This window comes from Podarcis bocagei (genome assembly GCF_964188305.1).
Source record: "Podarcis bocagei genome assembly, chromosome: 11".
Taxonomy (NCBI): Eukaryota; Metazoa; Chordata; class Lepidosauria; order Squamata; family Lacertidae; genus Podarcis; species Podarcis bocagei.
The window spans coordinates 34,735,592-34,753,945 of NC_138136.1; the positions used below are offsets into that span (position 1 = coordinate 34,735,592).

General features: G+C 44.1%; 2 protein-coding genes across 2 annotated transcripts in view; one reads left to right on the forward strand and one right to left on the reverse strand.

The window, feature by feature from the left end:
- Window positions 1-1,809, reverse strand: part of MRPS27 (mitochondrial ribosomal protein S27) — a 59,446-nt gene extending 57,637 nt beyond the window's left edge. The window contains exon 1 of the mRNA XM_081212519.1: window positions 1,663-1,809. Coding sequence (XP_081068645.1) covers window positions 1,663-1,723 — 61 coding nt within the window. The 5' untranslated portion in view covers window positions 1,724-1,809. The remainder of the gene's footprint in view (window positions 1-1,662) is intronic.
- Window positions 1,803-16,872, forward strand: PTCD2 (pentatricopeptide repeat domain 2). Its single transcript, XM_081212529.1, has 10 exons — window positions 1,803-1,975; window positions 3,912-4,004; window positions 5,802-5,931; window positions 6,995-7,112; window positions 8,110-8,188; window positions 11,260-11,351; window positions 13,485-13,598; window positions 14,194-14,268; window positions 15,714-15,827; window positions 16,591-16,872. The coding sequence occupies exons 1-10, from the start codon at window positions 1,870-1,872 to the stop codon at window positions 16,813-16,815; spliced, it is 1,146 nt and encodes a 381-aa protein (XP_081068655.1). The 5' UTR covers window positions 1,803-1,869; the 3' UTR covers window positions 16,816-16,872.
- The last annotated feature ends 1,482 nt before the right edge of the window (window positions 16,873-18,354 follow it).

Sequence of the window (18,354 nt, forward strand, 5' to 3'; positions counted from 1 at the left end):
AGTCAAATGAGATTTGTAAACATAAACCTGACCGGGCAACCTAACTTCATTCCAACAGCACATTTTCCCATTCCCCCATTAAATTTGAATGCAGGAGTCAAGATAGGGCTCATTGCTGAAATACAAAATGTGCCCCTGAGCAAGCCCAACAACCATAATTTCAATGTCTCATTACTTAAGATATCACACGGCACTGGGTTTTCCTGGGCATTTTGACAACATGTCTGAGGTGGTGAAACTCCAAACTCCAAATGTAGAATTTGAATGCTTGTACTCAATGTCATTCTGACATCTTAGACGTTCAATACACTTATTGCATTACAAATTAAAACCAGAGTAGAGGTTAAAACAAAGGCTCACTTTGTTCAAGGGAGGTGGGGAATGGGAAAACTCCAGCTTTCATCTTCAACCCTAGAGGGAAATACTGTACATTGTGGAAAGGTACTACAGAATGTTTGAGGATTCCACATCCTTTCTCTCTCTCATGAGGCAGTTAAGGAACGGAAGAGGGTGAAGTTGAAAACAGCTATTTTTCTCCCTTTCTGTGTCTCTCGCCTTCTTGCTGTACAAAAATCCTCCAACGGGGACTTAGCTCTGACTCTATGCAAATCCAGGATTATAATGTAGCACTACAAATCTCCCAATGGAGACTACATGATGATGGGTTTATAGTTTTATGTATACAAGAAGAAAATAGCCCATGTCAACCTGATGCCCTCCAGTTGTTGTTGAACTCCAGCTCCCATTAGCATATCTGGAGGGCACCGGGTTGGCAAAGGTATAAAATGATCAGCCAAAAGGCCAAAAACATACAGTATTTGTTGGCCACAGTCACTATGCTATTGACGTAAAAAAGGAAGGGCATAATAACCCCAAGCACATTTTTCTAACCTCCAGGTTCTCAGTGATTTTGACAATGACAGCATATATGTATATATGTGTGTGTACACACACACACACACACACGGAGAGAGAGCGCAAGGAGGGAGGGCAACCAAGAGCCTTGACGGAAACGCCAAGTGGTCAACAGATAGATCATTTGACCAGAGGAGGGAGAGATAACCCTCCTTCTCAGCTGGCTGAAATGTACACAAGAGCACTTTGGCTAACTCTCAAAAAGGTTGGCGAAATGAATGTGGTTCTCACACCAAAAGGTTAGCCGTACCCTTACATAAAAGGTCAACGTGGTAAAACGATGGGGGTCATGGAATCACAGAACCCTAGAGGTGGGGAAAGATCATTAAGGGTCATCTAGTCCAATCCCCTGCAGCGCAGGAATCATTTTGCCACAAAACAAAAAGCTGCCCCAGAAGTGACCTCAGGGCTCCATTGATACCCATGAATCCTTCGCAGCGCTGGATGAAATCTCTGGCAGCTAACACGGAAACCCTAGGAGGAAAAACTCTCACATATAAAACGGCAAAGGCTGTAGTGACACGAAAGCCGTTTAAACTCGAGCAGCCTCGTTCAGACTCAGGCGCAGGAAGGTCAAGCGAGGAGGCTGCTGCAAGCCTGACGCCCATGTGCTCCAATATCTGAGGGCATGGAGAACACATTCCGGGGCGCAGCCTGGCCTCACTCAGACCTCCCCTGCGCTGTGCTCGGGGTCCCTGGAGCTCGGTCCCGAAAGACCCGCCTGGCGGCCCCACAGCCCACACCCACCTGCCGCAGCCCAGCTCCGAAGCGCAACCTGCAACCCTCGCCTCAGGACGGGCGCCGCCATCTCGGCCCGCACCACCTCTTCGACGGGGGTGGAGGAGCTTAGGCGGCACGCCGGCGCAGCCGCTGGCGAGACGCGGGAGATTCGGCGAGGGCGGTCCCTGCGCGCCCCTCCTGCCGCGGCCGCTCTTGGTACGTTCCGGGGACAGAATGGCAGCGGCAGTGGGCAGTTCCAATGGAATCCTGCGAGAGACCGTCCGGCGCTGCATGCGGGGCACGCTCGTCGCGGCCGGCTGCCTGAGCTGCCCGCAAGGAGGTGCGTGAAGGGCGACAGGTGGGGAGGCTGCAGGGGAGAGAAAGGGACGCTCTATAGAACGCGCCGAGCCGACCTTGTAATCGGAGAACTGCATATCCCATCGTCCACTGCGGCGCCATAAGCCATTTTTTTAACTGTGGCGGAATGGTGCACGCTGGGGGTTGTAGTCCCGAACTTGACGTCGCAGGAAAGGCCTGATTTGCTCAACCCAAGGTCCTTAGGATGTGGGAAGCTGCGTGGTTACGCTCCGCGTGTTTCAAGCGCCGGGCTTTTTCTCTCTCTTGTTTAATCACCTAGGGATGAATGTGGAACGCCCTAGGTGACAAAATAAAAAAATTCCTTCCAGTAGCACCTTAGAGACCAACTCCGTTTGTTATTGGTATAAGCTTTCGTGTGCATGCATCTGAAGAAGTGTGCATGCACACGAAAGCTCATACCAATAACAAACGTAGTTGGTCTCTAAGGTGCTACTGGAACAATTTTTTATATTTTGTTTCGACTACGGCAGACCAACACGGCTACCTACCTGTAACTAGCCCTAGGTGACGACTGCATTGGAGCCTGTTGTGTGGAGTGTGTACAGCCTATGAGATCCACAGAGATCTTCCATCAGGCGACAGAGAGAAAGTGAAAAGATGCCAACAGGGATAGCTGCAAATAACTTAACCCAGCATGTTTCGTATTTGAGAAGAGTTTTAACTCATTTGAAATAAATGCTGCTGCCTTTCCCAGTGAATTCAGAAAGGGACATTGTTCAGTGCTGGAGCACGCTGTTTCTCAATAAACCTCTGCATGTGCATAAGCATATTTCATTATTGCATTCGCTAGTTGCTGCCCGTGAAACATCCTGAAGCAACTGAAAAGTAAAAACATTTTCAAGGCTAGTATAGGATACATAGTCGTATCCAGTGTTAGCTGAAAAGGCCTGCTGAGCTAGTGGAGCAGCAGCGTTGGCTATGACCTGGTGGCTCTACTCTGAGTAGAACCACGGCTGTCTACTCAGCATAACTTTTTTTCCTTCTGCCTGCATTGCAGGGGGTTGGACTAGAATAGATGACCCTTGTGGTCCCTTCCAACTTTACAAGCCTATGATTCTAAGCTGTTTTTAGCCCTGTGCACGGTTATACTTTTCTGTTCTGGCTTACGAGGGCTAATGCTTGCTTATGATCACTTCTGGTGGTAGTTAGACAAAGGGAAGCTAATTATAGGTGTGCCTCCTTGGTGCCTCCATGATGGCCAGTCTGTTTCAGACAGACAAGTTATTGAAATAGTTAACAGTTAGCAAGGGAATCCTCTAACTGGAGCAGGCCTACTTATCTTGCAGAACAGGAGCTGCAGAGAGGGGTGCTTTTCAGCTGTGACTTTCAAAAGGCATGTACCGTGAGGTGAAACATGGACAAAGCAGGAGGTATAAGTGAGGAAGGATAGGAAGGCATCAGTCAATATAAGTCTGCACCTGAGAAATAAAAATACAGAAAAGCAAACATATTTATTGTTACAGGTAGGTAGCTGTGTTGGTTTGCCATAGTTGAAACAAAATAAAAAATAAAAAAATCCTTTCAGGAGCACCTTAGAGACCAACTAAGTTTGTTATTGGTATGAGCTTTCGTGTGCATGTACACTTCTTCAGATATTCAGATATTTATTGTGTCATGTGCTTTTATGGGTTAGAACAGACTTTCTTAGCTTATCCAAATATTACAAGAGAATGTTTACAGTCATTGAGTAGAAGAATATTATATCTGCATAAGGGATGTGAGTCCCCACCATTCTCCTTTATGTTAGTAGATGAAAGTATGAGCATTTCTGAAACTGATATACAAAGCATCCGCTTCCTTTACACAGCCTAAGGTTTAAATAGATACTAATATTGAAACCTTAAATGTACTGTATGGTGTATTCTGAATATCTCTCTTTTCCTCCCTTTCGTTTTCAGCCAAACGTTATTTGTTAACAGAAGATGTTTTGCAATTACATGCATTTCAGCAACATAAGTTGGAAGTGGGATATAAACTATATGGCGAGAAAGGTAAGCCCTTCAGGGAAATGTTGGTCTCCCAGGGTGAGAGGCTGGGAGGAGAAAGAAAAGATCCCAGGTGAGAGCTGGGAGGGGCTGCGACCTTCTGTGGGTGGTAATGACCTTTAAGAGGGGATTCTGTACTCTTAATTTTTGTAGCTGCTTTTGTTTTTAATTTACATTAGTTTTCTGTACTGTATCATGAAAAAAACCTAATAAAAATCTTAAGAGAGAAAGAAAAAAGAAAGGTAGCCCTTTCATGTATACCAGAGGTGGGGAACCCGTAGCTCCCCAGATGCTGTGGGTCTACGACATCCTGAAAGCCTCCAATTCCCCACCCCTGATGTGTATGCTTTACTTAACCATTCACAAGTTTATGTTGCAAAGCTTAAAGGCAATCAGTGGTTTATCAGATACCGTTTTGCTAGTCATCACAGGCTCAGAGCAAAAGCCATATTGAGGCTTCTCATAGTTATTGTACATTGAGGAATTCTCTGGTGTTTGGTAATGCTCTCTTGTCCTTTGCATAACTGGTGTATGCTCAAACATTTCTTTATTTACATCTGTGTTTCCATCCCTTTATTTATTTATTAGGAGTATTTAAACATCACAGTATGGGGATGGGGAATCTGTGTCCCTCTAGGTATTTGTTCGACTCCAGCTTCCATCAGTCCCAGCCAGCAGGGCCAAATAGTCAGGGATTATGGGAGTTGTAGTCCATCAACATCTGGACTACATCCCTGCCAGAACAACATCGGACAATAAAAACAAAACATGTTCTCAAAAGAGGGCATGTTTTTTGTGGGAAACTGCAGCTTCTATCTTTGTTTTGAGCAAATACCGTATTAGCCCGAATACAAGACGCACCCGCAGATAAGTCACACCTTTTAAATTAAAGGCTTATTTGCAGATGCAGCCCGCCTCCTGGCACTGCCACCCTGAACGGGGATGGGAGGGCGGGCGGCACTGGCACTCAGTTCTGAGCGTGCTGCACAACTGCCTCCCAGCACTACCACCTCCCCTGTTCAGGGCGGTAGTGCCAGGAGATGGGCACACAGCGCTTGGTTCCAACTATATGCTGCACTTTAATTTTTCACAATAGGAATTTGGAAAAAAAGTGTGGCTTATATTCGGGCCAATGTGGTATGTGCTAAATGTCCCTTGTGGTTGGCTGGGGAGCAATGGTTCATCTCCCTCCTGGGCATAACCCAGGCACTAGGGTCCAGGCACTAGACTTGCCCCCAGTAGATGATCACTAAAGGTAAAGGTAAAGGGACCCCTGACCATTAGTCCAGTCATGGCCGACTCTGGGGTTGCGGCACTCATCTCGCTTTATTGGCCAAGGTAGCCAGCGTACAGCTTCCGGGTCATGTGGCCAGCATGACTAAGCTGCTTCTGGCGAACCAGAGCAGCTCACGGAAACACTTCCCACTGGAGCGGTACCTATTTATCTACTTGCACTTTGATGTGCTTTCAAACTGCTAGGTTGGCAGGAGCTGAGTCCAAGCAATGGGAGCTCACCCTGTCGCGGGGATCCGAACCGCCGACCTTCTGATCGGCAAGCCCTAGGCTCTGTGGTTTAACCCACAGCGCCACCCGAGTCCCTAGATGATCACTACTTAAGGGCAAAGCTATTGCAATGTGACATGTGAGGGCAGAAGTTTTTGTGGGGGTGGGTGGGAAACCCAGTACGCTCTACAACTAATCCGGCCATGACTACAGTAACTGGGATAAGGCATGCAAACTGACAGTATGATTTTTTTATATAACCTAAATACAAATAAATATATTCTATTAATTCTGTTTCAGACACATATTTCAAAACTATTGAAGACAAGTTAGCGAAAAATATGCTAATTCTCAGAGATGAATTGAAATTGTTGCTGCATTTGTGCCAGACGAAAGATGAAGTGGAAATAGTCAAGAGGGTGATATACAGGTAAAATTCAGAAGATGAGATTCTAGTTCCTTCTTTTGCATTTCCTTTAGTCTACAATATCCTGGATCATGCTACAGTTTGTAGGGAACTTTGATCTTTTTAACAGGATCAGCCTTAATACAGACACTTCAAAGTTTTCAGTCCATGCCTGAGGTCATTGGGTTGTACTCAGCATAGCACTAAAGTGGACTTTCCATCAGTGCAAAGGTTTGTACTTGTGCAACAGCATGATCTCCTCCCCCCTTGTACCCCTTAAAACCCTCCAGAACAAAATTGAGATGGCATAGGGCAAGCATACAGGGATCCCAGGGTGCTGGCAGAAATATTTTGTTGACTAGTACCCACTGGGCAAATACATTTAAAGATAAGTAAAGTAACATGATTTGCTTGTGGCTGCCTATCCAGGTTTATCATCCTGAAATACTGTTGCTGTGAAGCAAATGCAATTTTTATCATAAAGTTAATCAAGTTGATTAGGTTGAATCAGCCAATAAACGCCTCTGACGTCAATGAAGAACAGCAAATTGGGAACAGAATTACTGTTCAATCTGCAAGTAGATGTTGTGAAACACGAAATACTGATTAGAAGAAGATAATTAATTAGAATCCCGTGCCATCTTCCAAAATTAGTATTATGCCTATGGCAGAGCAAAGGATTAATTCTGAACAGGGCTGGCCCACCTTGAGGCAAGGTACGGCAACTGCCTTAGGCGGCAGGATCTATGGAGCAGCAGACCTTCACTCCCCCGTTGTTCCTGATGTAGCTCTTCACTAACCCCTTCTTCCCTGGTGGGGAAGGAGGTGCCGTTTTGTTGTTCACCTCAGGTGCCAAAATGTTTTGGGCCTGATCTTGAAAGATATCATTTCTCTTCTTTGTTATGTTGCATCACATGGTAATTCTGTGCAGTGGCTCTGATCGGTTTTCTAGTCCCATACGAGCAGGCAGCAAGTAACTCTGTGCATGTAGGTTCCTTTCATTTAGACTACCTTGTTTCTGCTTTTATCTTTACCTCTGATAAAAACTAGATTGCCACACACACCAAATTCCATGTCATCTCTACAGGTACCATGCTGAGAACAAAAATGTGGCCTTTGGTGGTTTCAAATTTGGTCCTCTTTTTATGAGGCTGTGTTATGAAATGAATCTTGAAGCAACGGCACTGGAGCTCATCAAAGACCAGGTAGAATTCAGAAACCCGCCCGTCTCTTTTCTTCTCTAGTCCAGTAGGAAATCTTCCCTATACCAGCTCCCTTAAATCCATGGTAGTTGTGAAAAGTATATAGATAAATAATAAGCACAGAGGCTTCTGGGAGAGGGTCACTTTGCTCTTACCAGAGTTCTGAACTGATTACACTTTCCCCACCCCTTCCAATGGCTTTTTCTTCCCACCTTCCTTCTCTCCCTTTCTCCCCCTGCTTGCATGAAATTAGGCCAAAGATTGCAAATTCCTCACTGCTTCCATGAACACCCATTTGTGTGTGTGGGAGGGGGGACACTCTGCTATGGTTTACATGCCATCATGTAATATGAATAAACAAGCAAACAGCTTGTGCTGCATTGGAAAGAAAATTCTTGTTTCCCTCGTGGATCTTTCCCATTCTTACAAAGGATTGTTTTTAAATGGTAGGAATAAAATCACTGGAGAAATGTGATGAACGTCATATTTTTCTCTCTTAATGTGGAGGTGTAAAGCTGGAACCCAAAGGGCTTTGGAGCTTTGTGGTTTCCAAAATCTAATCCTGAAGGCTGGAGGAAGTGCTAAATATTATTTGTTGTTGTTTGTTTAGCAAAAGATTTGCAGTATTTATTTTTTAACCAAAGCAGATATCTTTATTCAAAAAGCACAAATGAAGAGAGTGAGATCAAAGGAGATTTTTTTTTAAAGTTAAAAAAAGAAAGAGAAACAAGATAAATGAAGAAGAAATTTAAAGGTTTGCATTTATTAAATGGGAGGGGGAAAGTTTTGGTTTTTTTTTTAGTTGTTGTTTGAAGCTGTTGTCTCCTACAGGCCTTAATAGAATGTTAACTGTCAGGAGTTTGAAAATGAAATTTTAAGACCCTTAATTTTGCCTCCCAAGCTTTGAGGGTTCAATGGCTTCAGTTTGAACTATTAATTGGGTGTTGATATAACCAATATCTGTGGGTTGTCCCAAATTGATGTTATTTATATTCTTCAGGCTTTGCACGGCTTCTTTTCAGAAAGCTCATCATTCAATATTTTGATGGATCTGCTCTTTACAAAAGGTCATTATGAAAGTAAGTAGCGTAAGATCCCTAAAAAGGAATATATTATTGACAGCGAAACTGTCTTTCTGATATGAAAAAACAGAATATTAAAGTGCTATAATTGACACTGAATTGGTTGATCTTTTGAGCTGGCAAAACCTGGTGTGATCACTCATGGGTGTTAAAAGAGCTGAAACACATTTTGCAAATATAATTGAAGAGTACTCATTGAGCACTTGATCTCTCTCATCAAATGTAATCATACAACTCATGATTAGGGCTTCTATTGATCTTTTTTGGTAACACTTTTTCATCTTCTAACTTCCTGCCTTTGCTCTCAGCCAAGCAGCTGTCTTTCGTGAGCCTGGGAATTTTTTAATTGCTGCAAGAAAACATGCTATGTTTTCTGAACACCACATATTTTCACCCCCACCCCATCTCGCCCATGTGCAGTGCGATCTTCTCGTCTACTTGGAGACAAGATCCTTTGATTTCAGTGGAGTTAACTTTTAGGCAAATGTGCATAGGATTGCAACCTAAAGATTGCAGTCCATACACAGACTTGGGAGAAAATGCCACCAACCTTTTGAGGAAGCATATACAAAGTAGAGACATCACCTTGCCAACAAAGGTCCGTATAGTAAAAGCTATGGTTTTCCCAGTAGTGATGTATGGAAGTGAGAGCTGGACCATAAAGAAGACTGATTGCCGAAGAATTGATGCTTTTGAATTATGGTGCTGGAGGAGACTCTTGAGAGTCTCATGGACTGCAAGAAGATCAAACCTATCCATTCTTAAGGAAATCAGCCCTGAGTGCTCACTGGAAGGACAGATCCTGAAGCTGAGGCTCCAATACTTTGGCCACCTCATGAGAAGAGAAGACTCCCTGGAAAAGACCCTGATGTTGGGAAAGATGGAGGGCACAAGGAGAAGGGGACGACAGAGGACGAGGTGGTTGGACAGTGTTCTCGAAGCTACCAGCATGAGTTTGACCAAACTGTGGGAGGCAGTGGAAGACAGGAGTGCCTGGTGTGCTCTGGTCCATGGGGTCACGAAGAGTCGGACACGACTAAACGACTAAACAACAACAACATACAAAGGAGCTGCATGCTGGGGGTGGGGGAATGTTTATTTAAAACCATATTCCTTTTTTCATAACATCTCAGAGCTTTGTACGTATTTTCAAAACAATAAAAACCAAATCCCCAATTTTAAAGTACAGTTACATAACAACAACCATCAGGAAAAAAACAGTACAGAACAAAAGAAATCAGTAGCTCAGTGGCAGAAGGTTTTCTTAATCAGAAGTAGATAGGTAGCCGTGTTGGTCTGCCATAGTCAAAATAAAAAAATTCCTTCCAGTAGCACCTTAAAGACCAACTAAGTTAGTTCTTGGTATGAGCTTTCGTGTGCATGCACACTTCTTCAGATACACTGAAACAGAAGTTGCCAGATCTGGCAACTTCTGTTTCAGTGTATCTGAAGAAGTGTGCATGCACACGAAAGCTCATACCAAGAACTAACTTAGTTGGTCTTTAAGGTGCTACTGGAAGGAATTTTTTTATTCTTAATCAGAAGCATCTTAGGGAGCAATCCTATGGTGAGATCCACTGCAATGAGCTGCTTAGGATGCAACAGATCTCAAGCATAGCTGGTTGATTCCATTCTCAGCTGGCATTAAGTCCCCAGTGATGATGCCCAGCTGATGATGCGTGATTTGCCAGTGAAATTTGCTCATCCCAGCTCAGCTGGGGTTCATGTGGCCGAGGCTGATGCAAATCCGCAAAAGGGAGTGTGGTGGGGGCATGGTGGGGGTGGGAATGTGGGGCTTAGGCTAAGCCTGTTCAGCTCAGTCACATGACCTGGCAACCTGGCAGAGAGCACTATTTAGAAGGCTTGTTTTCCCTCTGCCAGGTTTTGGCAGAGCAGCAGCAGCCTGTTGCCAAACATGGTTTGGACCTTGTATGCCAGTTTTACTTACCCTGGCTTGCTTCTTATAGAATCATAGAACTGTAGAGCCAAAGGGTCACCTAGTCCCACCCCCTGCAAGGCTAAAGAATGCCTGACAAATGACCATCCAACCTCTGTTTTAAAAACCTCCAATAAAGGCAAGTCTACCACCTTCCAAAGGAGTCCAGCCTGGGAGGTAGTCTTGTGAGTAGGGTTGTTCCCTTAATCTGTCTTCCAGAAGACAACAGGGAGGGAGCTCTTTGGAGGCAGATTCCCAAAGCTTTGGAACTACTGCATTGGACTCTTTCTAAACAGGACACAGTTCTGGCCACTGTAACTTCATCATACGAAGAACATGCACATCATGTCATTGATGAGAGGTTGATGTGCTTGTGTAAAATGTGCAGTTTTCCTCTTCAAATAATCATGATTGATTCGAAACGGATCCTTTCCCAGAACATGCCGTGCTAGTTGCTAAAAACCATTGCTGTCATTGGGGTGGGGGCAGGAGGGAGGTTATTATCTTTGTCACTTATCACTGGTGCAGTCCTTTGTCTGTCTACTTGGAAGCAAGCGGGAGGACTGTAGCCTTAATTCGCTAATACCTATGACAGTCTAAAAAGGTCCTTGACCACCTTTCCTAATTTGTGTGTGCTACTTTAGGTGTGTTAGGATGAAACCATTGTATCCAGCTAAATCATTCCCCTCCCGTGCACCCTTAAAATCAGTTCCAGGGCTTCCCCCAGCCTTTGTGCAGATTTGTGGGAGGGAAGGGAAGTTTGGTTGTGCTTGCACAAATTGTTCTATGTGTGCAATGATTTAGTTAGATTCAACTCCAAGCATATTGTTTGTATGGCATTTTGTTCTGTCAAAATCACAATTGCTAAAAACTTAATCAGTGAAAATTGGTATACCTAGGATTTCCCCCTATTTTGGTTGTACATACTATAAAACTTTCATTAAATTTGCATAGCCTTAGCAAGTGAATTATATAAAGTGCTATGCATCTCATCTGCAAAGTTTTTTTTTTTAACAAATGATAATTATTTTTCAGAACTCTGCTTAGGGTTCTCAGAAGTGTTATTAATTAACAGTTAATACGCTAATCAGAAAATGATGGAAGTAACAGTAACTGGAAGTCTGTTTGACAGGTGCTCTGGCAGTGCTGTTAGAAATGAAGAGACAAGGTGTCAAATTCAGCAGTGATACCTATTTGCTCGCAGTTGCGATATGCTACAAGCTGGTAAGAACACATAGTGTTAAAGAATTGCTTCTAGGGTTTTTTAATGCAAGAAAGATGAATATTGGAAATGCTGTGAAACCCAAAGGTGGTTTTATTTTATTTTCTTTCTGGAATATTACTTATTGATTGATATTTATTTCCAAAAAATAATGAATGTAATATATGGAGTCAGTGTACAGTCAGGCACCGTAAAACAATCTAATATTAAAAACAATACATGAATAATAACCATAAGCATGACTGGCTCACCCTGAGAAAGTTTAAACAACTCTATAGGCCTGTAGGCAGTCTTCAATAGATAAGTGGAAATTATCAGTTTGGATGATGGTCAAATCTCTGCTGGAAGAGTATTCTATAGCATGGGACCAGTGACATTAAATTCTTGACTTCTGGTTGAAACTTGTTGGGCTTCTGAACCACAGGGAACAATTCACTTCCCTTCTCAGGTGGTCCTTAATGTAAACCTGGGGCCAAGTTATTTAGGGCCTTTGTATATTAATACAGGACCCTTAAATTTGGTCCAGCCAGGCATATGTTTTAGCAGAGGTGTTGCATGCTGTCAGCCATCAGGAGTCTAACTGCTGCCTTTTGAACTAGCTGGAGCTGCCAGACCAGTTGCAAGGACAGCCCCTCATACAGCAAATTATAGTCATCCAGTCTCAAGGTCACCAGTGCCTTGACTAAAGTGGCCAGACTTTCCTGATTCAGATATGGCCATAGCTGGTGTGCCAGGTGAAGCTGGTATAGCCACAGAGGTCATTTGCGTCTCTGATGAGTAAGTTGTATCTAGAATAGCCCCAGACTATATACCTGCTCCTTCAGAGGGAGTCCAACCCCATCTAGGCAGGCAGTTGGCCTGGGTAACAGACACACAACAGTCTTAGCAACTTTTTTAGTAAGTTTATATCTCATATTTTAAGCACGCACCACTTATGGCAACTTAAGAGAGGGCATGCACAAGCAATACAGTTGAACAATGAAAAAATGACAACCAGCAGTAGATAATAAGACTGCTCTTGACTAAAGAGATTATGGTTTACAACCAAATAAGTTTCAACAAAGAGGCTTTGATTAGAATAGGAAGTTTTTAAGATCATTTAAACTTACCAAATGCTGTTGCATTCAGGTCCTGGGCTGCCTCTAAGCATCTGATTAGCCACTGTCAGAACAGAATGCTGAATTAAATGGGCCACTGAGCTGGTCTTATGTTCTTATAAACATTTTAAAATTGGGAGATATTCCGTGTTTACCAAATTAATAAAAAAAAATTAAAAAAGATTGGGAGGCAAAAGAAAAGTGCATGAGATACATGTCCAGATATTTATTCACTACTTCACGAGTAAAGCTCGTGATGCACAAGAGCACATTGCTGTTTACCCCCCTGGGCTCAGATGCACTTACTCTAAAATGTTTATGTAGGACTGGTTAATATAATCTGTTGCGTTCACCTTTTTCTTTTTATGTAAGGAGCTAATCCCTAGTATGCATAAACATCTATATCTCGTACTAGTAAATAAAGCTTACATTCCACAAAGACACATATATATGTTCCTTTCTGCATCTGGAAGTCCCTTCGAGAGCCAGTGTGGTGTAGTGGTTAAGAGTGGTAGTCTCGTAATCTGGGGAACCGGGTTCGCGTCTCCGCTCCTCCACATGCAGCTGCTGGGTGACCTTGGGCCAGTCACACTTCTTTGAAGTCTCTCAGCCCCACTCACCTCACAGAGTGTTGTGGGGGAGGAAGGGAAAGGAGAATGTTAGCCACTTTGAGACTCCCTAGGGTAGTGATAAAGCGGGATATCAAATCCAAACTCTCCTCCTCCTCCTCCTCCTCCTCCTCCTCCTCCTCCTCCTCCTCCTCCTTCTTCCCTCTATTCCAAGTCTAAAGAAGCGCTAAAACTTCCACAGCCCATCATTCCACCTCATGCAACTTTAGGATGGAATGCTCATCACGTTTGGGATTGGAGTCTAAAAAGTACAGTAGCGCATTTTCAAATTCTGTAATCAGTGGGCTGCATGTGTGTCTAGTGTAAACTTTCTGGAAAGCTTCGGAGTACCTTAACTGTTGGCACTCAGGCAGTATCCCATGGATCTGAACTGTGAGTCATTCATGCAATGAAATCTTTTATTCTACAGAACAACTCGGAGTCCAGAAGAATTTTTACTACGTTACTTGAAGATGGGCAGCTCAAAGGAGTTAATATATCAAGAAGAGTTTACTACTTTGCAGTAGTATTTGCTTTGAAACAGGTACTGGATCGTTTTGATTTATTGTCAGGGTTCCTGGAGTCTGCATGTTAACAATAACATGCACTCCATTTTTCCTGGACCCATTTCTCCCCCCATTCCTAGGGAAACTTGAATACACTGGTACTACATAAACAATTGTGGTGTGTCATATGCATCCTACATAATTTTCTAGAATATTTAGGGGGGAGCGGGGGGGGGAGCTTCCTACGGTACCCGTTTTGTTGGGATAGGAATCAAAACTGTAACTGCCCATCAGCTTGAAAACTCAAAGTAAATAAAAAGAAAGGGTCACAAAACAAAGACAACAGATGGCTAGCTGGCTCACTCTAGATCAGAAGTGGCCCCTGGGCCATCTTTATTTGGCCCCCTGGTGGCCTTTATGTACCATTTTTGTAAGCATTCTGGCAAAGGATCTCAGCCAGTCCGTCTCTCTCTAAATCAGATAGTCAGTCCCCAGTCAGAGAACTTAAAGAATCCAAGCTCACATGCTGTATAGCAGTTGAGGTCCTTAATAATACCAACTTTAATGAAATGCTGAGCACAGTTTTGTTTTACGTGCACAGTTTGATTTATTGTCTCTGTTTATTCTTCCTAGAATGATATTTCCAGGGCTCGTTCCTTCTATTCTCACATCATAAACACAGAAAGCAGAGTTTGCACTAATCTGACAGTAAGTCTGCTGGATTTTGTATGTTATTCCTGAGCCATGAATGGGAAATGCATTGGGCTGCATAGAAATTTAATTAGTTAATTAATAATAATAATAAAAATGTGTGGGTTTTTAAAATTAAAAAGGAAGGTTGTCCACTGCTTTGAACAACTTTAGACACACAAGATGCTACTTCATTTGATGCTGTTCTGGAAAAAATCCAATTCTCTTGGAGTTTTTCTGGAGTATTTCCAAACAGTTTTAGGATTGCTGTTTGACAGACCCTCTAAATTGAAAAGGTATGTTATAAACGGCTACCTATCTACTCTTCCTCACTTCTACATACAAATAACCAAAGATTTGAAGTGTTTTATCTTGTAATGTGCTGGCAAAGCCTCTGATGCTGATGGATGTTAAGTCAGTGATCTCATGGAATATATTCAAACATGTTGTCAACTAAACATTCCATGACAGTGGAGCTGTGAACTGTAACACAGCCTATCTTCTGTTAGAGAGGTGAAAGTTCAGTTTGGCTGAGGGAAAATCCTCACACAGCTGCTAGGGACAGGAGGGGCCGTAGCAGGAAAGCTCAGTGGGGAGAGGATTATGGTAGCACTTAAACTCTGAGGGGCAAGGAGCCCATGGACATAGTAGTCAGAGGAAGGGGGTACAATGTGGGAAATAAATAGAGCAACAGAGTCAGGTGGTGGCTGGAGCAGAACTGAGGAAGAGGAAGGCAGAGGGGATGGGAAACTGAGGAAAGGATAAGTAAATGAAAGTGAAAAATACAAATCGGCTGTATGCTGTCGGCGGTGAGTGAGGTGAGCAGACGACTGGAGTAAACAGGCTGCAATTAACTAAATTAGTAGCAAGTCCTGCTTCTTCTCCTCCCAGGCATCCACAGTATATAATTCATAATCCTTCTGACTTGGTTTGTTAGAACATACTACTCTACATCCAGCATGCAAAGCCGTTTTCCTTCGAAGTAATTTATTTAATTTCATTTAGGCACATTTCCTCTCCAGGGAAGCCTCACAGAATATTTGGGGGAGGGGGGATTCCTTAGAGAATGTGCTGTTTTCATGCTTTTATTTTTTTTTAATTCCACAACGTTTATTTGCCTCTTGATTGTAAAAGTGGTATGCAAAAAAATAAAACAATAACATTACCAGTGGTTTGTTTGTTTTTTGTTGTTTTTTTAAACCAAAAATCATTTTCTTTCACTTGGGCCATTGTGTTACCTACAAGGGCGAAGTATTTGTCTGTTTTCACTCTCCCTTTTACTAACTATTCCAAATCCTCATGGCTCTTAGAAAGGGGGAAGGGGAAAAAAAATCTGTATGTTTGGTGGGGAAAACAATCCATCCTTGTGACCTTTCAGGTTTCAGGGGCGTGTTTTATTTTTACCTAATCCAGAGCTTATTAAAGCTTCACTTATTAATGTTTTGTTTTTTGTTTTGTTCAAGATTCTTCTTCAGGTTGCAACTGGTGACCTAGAAGACCTTGTCCAGAGACTGAAAAAGGCTTCAGAGTCCAGTGTTTCAAGTTTTGTGAAAAAACCAGAGTTTTGTATGGAAGTGGTAAGTGGATGGTTACTGTGGAAGCCAGTGGGTGACCGTCAACAGTCTTCATAGCAGAGGTAGGCCATGTGTGACCTGCCAGATGTTGTTGGACTCAAACTCCCATCATCTCCTACCAGCATGGCGATTGGCCAGTAATGATTGGAGATGTAGACCAGCAACATATGGAGGGGAGGGTCACAGGATCTCCATCTTTGCTATACAGTGGTACCTCAGGTTACATACGCTTCAGGTTACATATGCTTCAGGTTACAGACTCCGCTAACCCAGAAATAGTGCTTCAGGTTAAGAATTTTGCTTCAGGATGAGAACAGAAATCGGGCTCGGGCGGCGCGGCAGCAGCAGGAGGCCCCATTAGCTAAAGTGGTTCTTCAGGTTAAGAACAGTTTCAGGTTAAGTACGGACCTCCGGAACGAATTAAGTACTTAACCTGAGGTACCACTGTATGTTTGTTCTCTTGTATGCCCTATTCTGAACTTCTACCCAATAAAACGTTTCCCTGACCTTATGGCATGGGTCCAGGCAGTGGTGTGTGGTCAGTGGACGAGGGGGACTAGGGTAGCCCCCTAAATGTTCCCCTGGCGCCACCAGCGTAAGGAAGGAGGTGTGATGCTAACTTGTGTGACATCACAACATCACACACGTGATGTCAGCCCACACACAACTTTGATCAGCCAAGAAGGTCAAGAGGTGTAGTGTGGGTGTGTATAAAGTAATGTTTCTGCTTCTAGTTGCTGATCTCTTTGCCATTGTTTTCTCATAGCTGGCTACAGCCAGAGAGAAGCTGGAAGACATCCCAACTCTCCGTGTCCAGTTTGACGAAATCGTCGCCAAGCTGCAAGCCTCTGGACAGACCATTTCTCAGACTCTGGATGACTTGCTGTGTCAGCCACCGCGCACAAAGAGGCGCCCCATGCAGCTGCTCAAGCTGAACCAAATCAGCCGTCGGACTTTGAAGCCTATACACTCTGCTCTCCTGGCTGAGTAGATTCATCCTTTCCCTGTTAGAATTTCTGCCCAATAAAACGTCTCCCTGGCTTAGAAATGTGGTTTTCACTTGGTGTGTTTTCTGGGATGAATTATGATGCTCCAAACTAAATGTATGAGTGGACGCTGTGCAACCAAACTAATAATAATAATAATAATAATAATAATAATAATAATAATAATAATTTATTTATATCTCGCCCTCCCCAGCCGAAGCCGGGCTCAGGGCGGCCAGCAACAATAAAACAGTACAAAAGTACAGTATAAACAACATTCTAAAATCATTCATTATAAAATTAATTAATTCAAGCCACTGGCAACCATTGGGCCAGAGCTCTGCGAATATTGCCGAGGGAGGGAGTCAGGCTGTGCCACGGCCGAAATATTGCCGAGGGAGGGAGTCAGATCGGAGCCACGGCCGAAAAAGCCCTGGCTCTAGTTGAGGCCAGCCTAACTTCTCTGTGGCCTGGGACCTTCAAGATGTTTTTATTTGAAGACCGTAAGTTTCTCTGTGGGGCATACCAGGAGAGGCGGTCCCGTAGGTACGAGGGTCCTAGGCCATATAGGGCTTTAAAGGTTAAAACCAGCACCTTAAACATGATCCTGTACTCCTCCGAGAGCCAGTGCAGCTGGTATAGCACCGGGTGAATGTGATCTCGCAGTGAAGACCTCGTAAGGAGTCTCGCTGCAGCATTCTGCACCCGCTGGAGTTTCTGGGTCAGTCTCAAGGGCAGCCCCACGTAGAGCGAGTTACAATAATCCAGTCTGGAGGTGATCGTCACGTGGATCACAGTGGCTAGGTCAGGGCGAGAGAGGTAAGGAGCCAACTGCTTAGCTTGGCGGAGATGGAAAAATGCTGCCTTTGTTATAGCTGCAATCTGCGCCTCCATGGAAAGGGAGGTGTCGAAGATTACACCCAAACTCTTAACGGACGGTGCTGGCACTAATTGCGCCCCCGCAAGAGATGGGAGTTGCCCCCCAATCCCATATCGCCCCGTCCTAGCCACAGGACCTCTGTCTTCGAAGGATTTAGCTTCAACCGGCTCCCACATAACCATCCAGCCACAGCTTCCAAACATCTGGTCAGTGTGTCTGGGGCCGAGTCAGGATGGCCATCCATCAACAGATAGAGTTGGGTGTCATCGGCATACTGATGGCAACCCAGCCCAAAACTCCGAACAAGCTGGGCGAGGGGGCGCATAAAGATGTTGAAAAGCATCGGGGAGAGTATCGCACCCTGAGGTACTCCACACACCAAGGAGTGGCGTGATGACAATTCCCCTCCAAGCGCCACCCTCTGTCCCCGACCAGAGAGAAACGAGCGCAGCCATTGAAGGACTGTGCCCTGAATCCCCACGTCGGCAAGGCGGTGGTCCAGAAGTTCGTGATCGACCATGTCGAAAGCTGAAGAATTAGCAGCCCTGACCCGCCTCAATCCAGCTGTCTACGAAGATAATCTGTTAGGGCAACCAGAGCCGTCTCGGTCCCATGACCAGCGCAGAAGCCGGACTGGAATGGATCCAGAGCCGATGTTTCATCC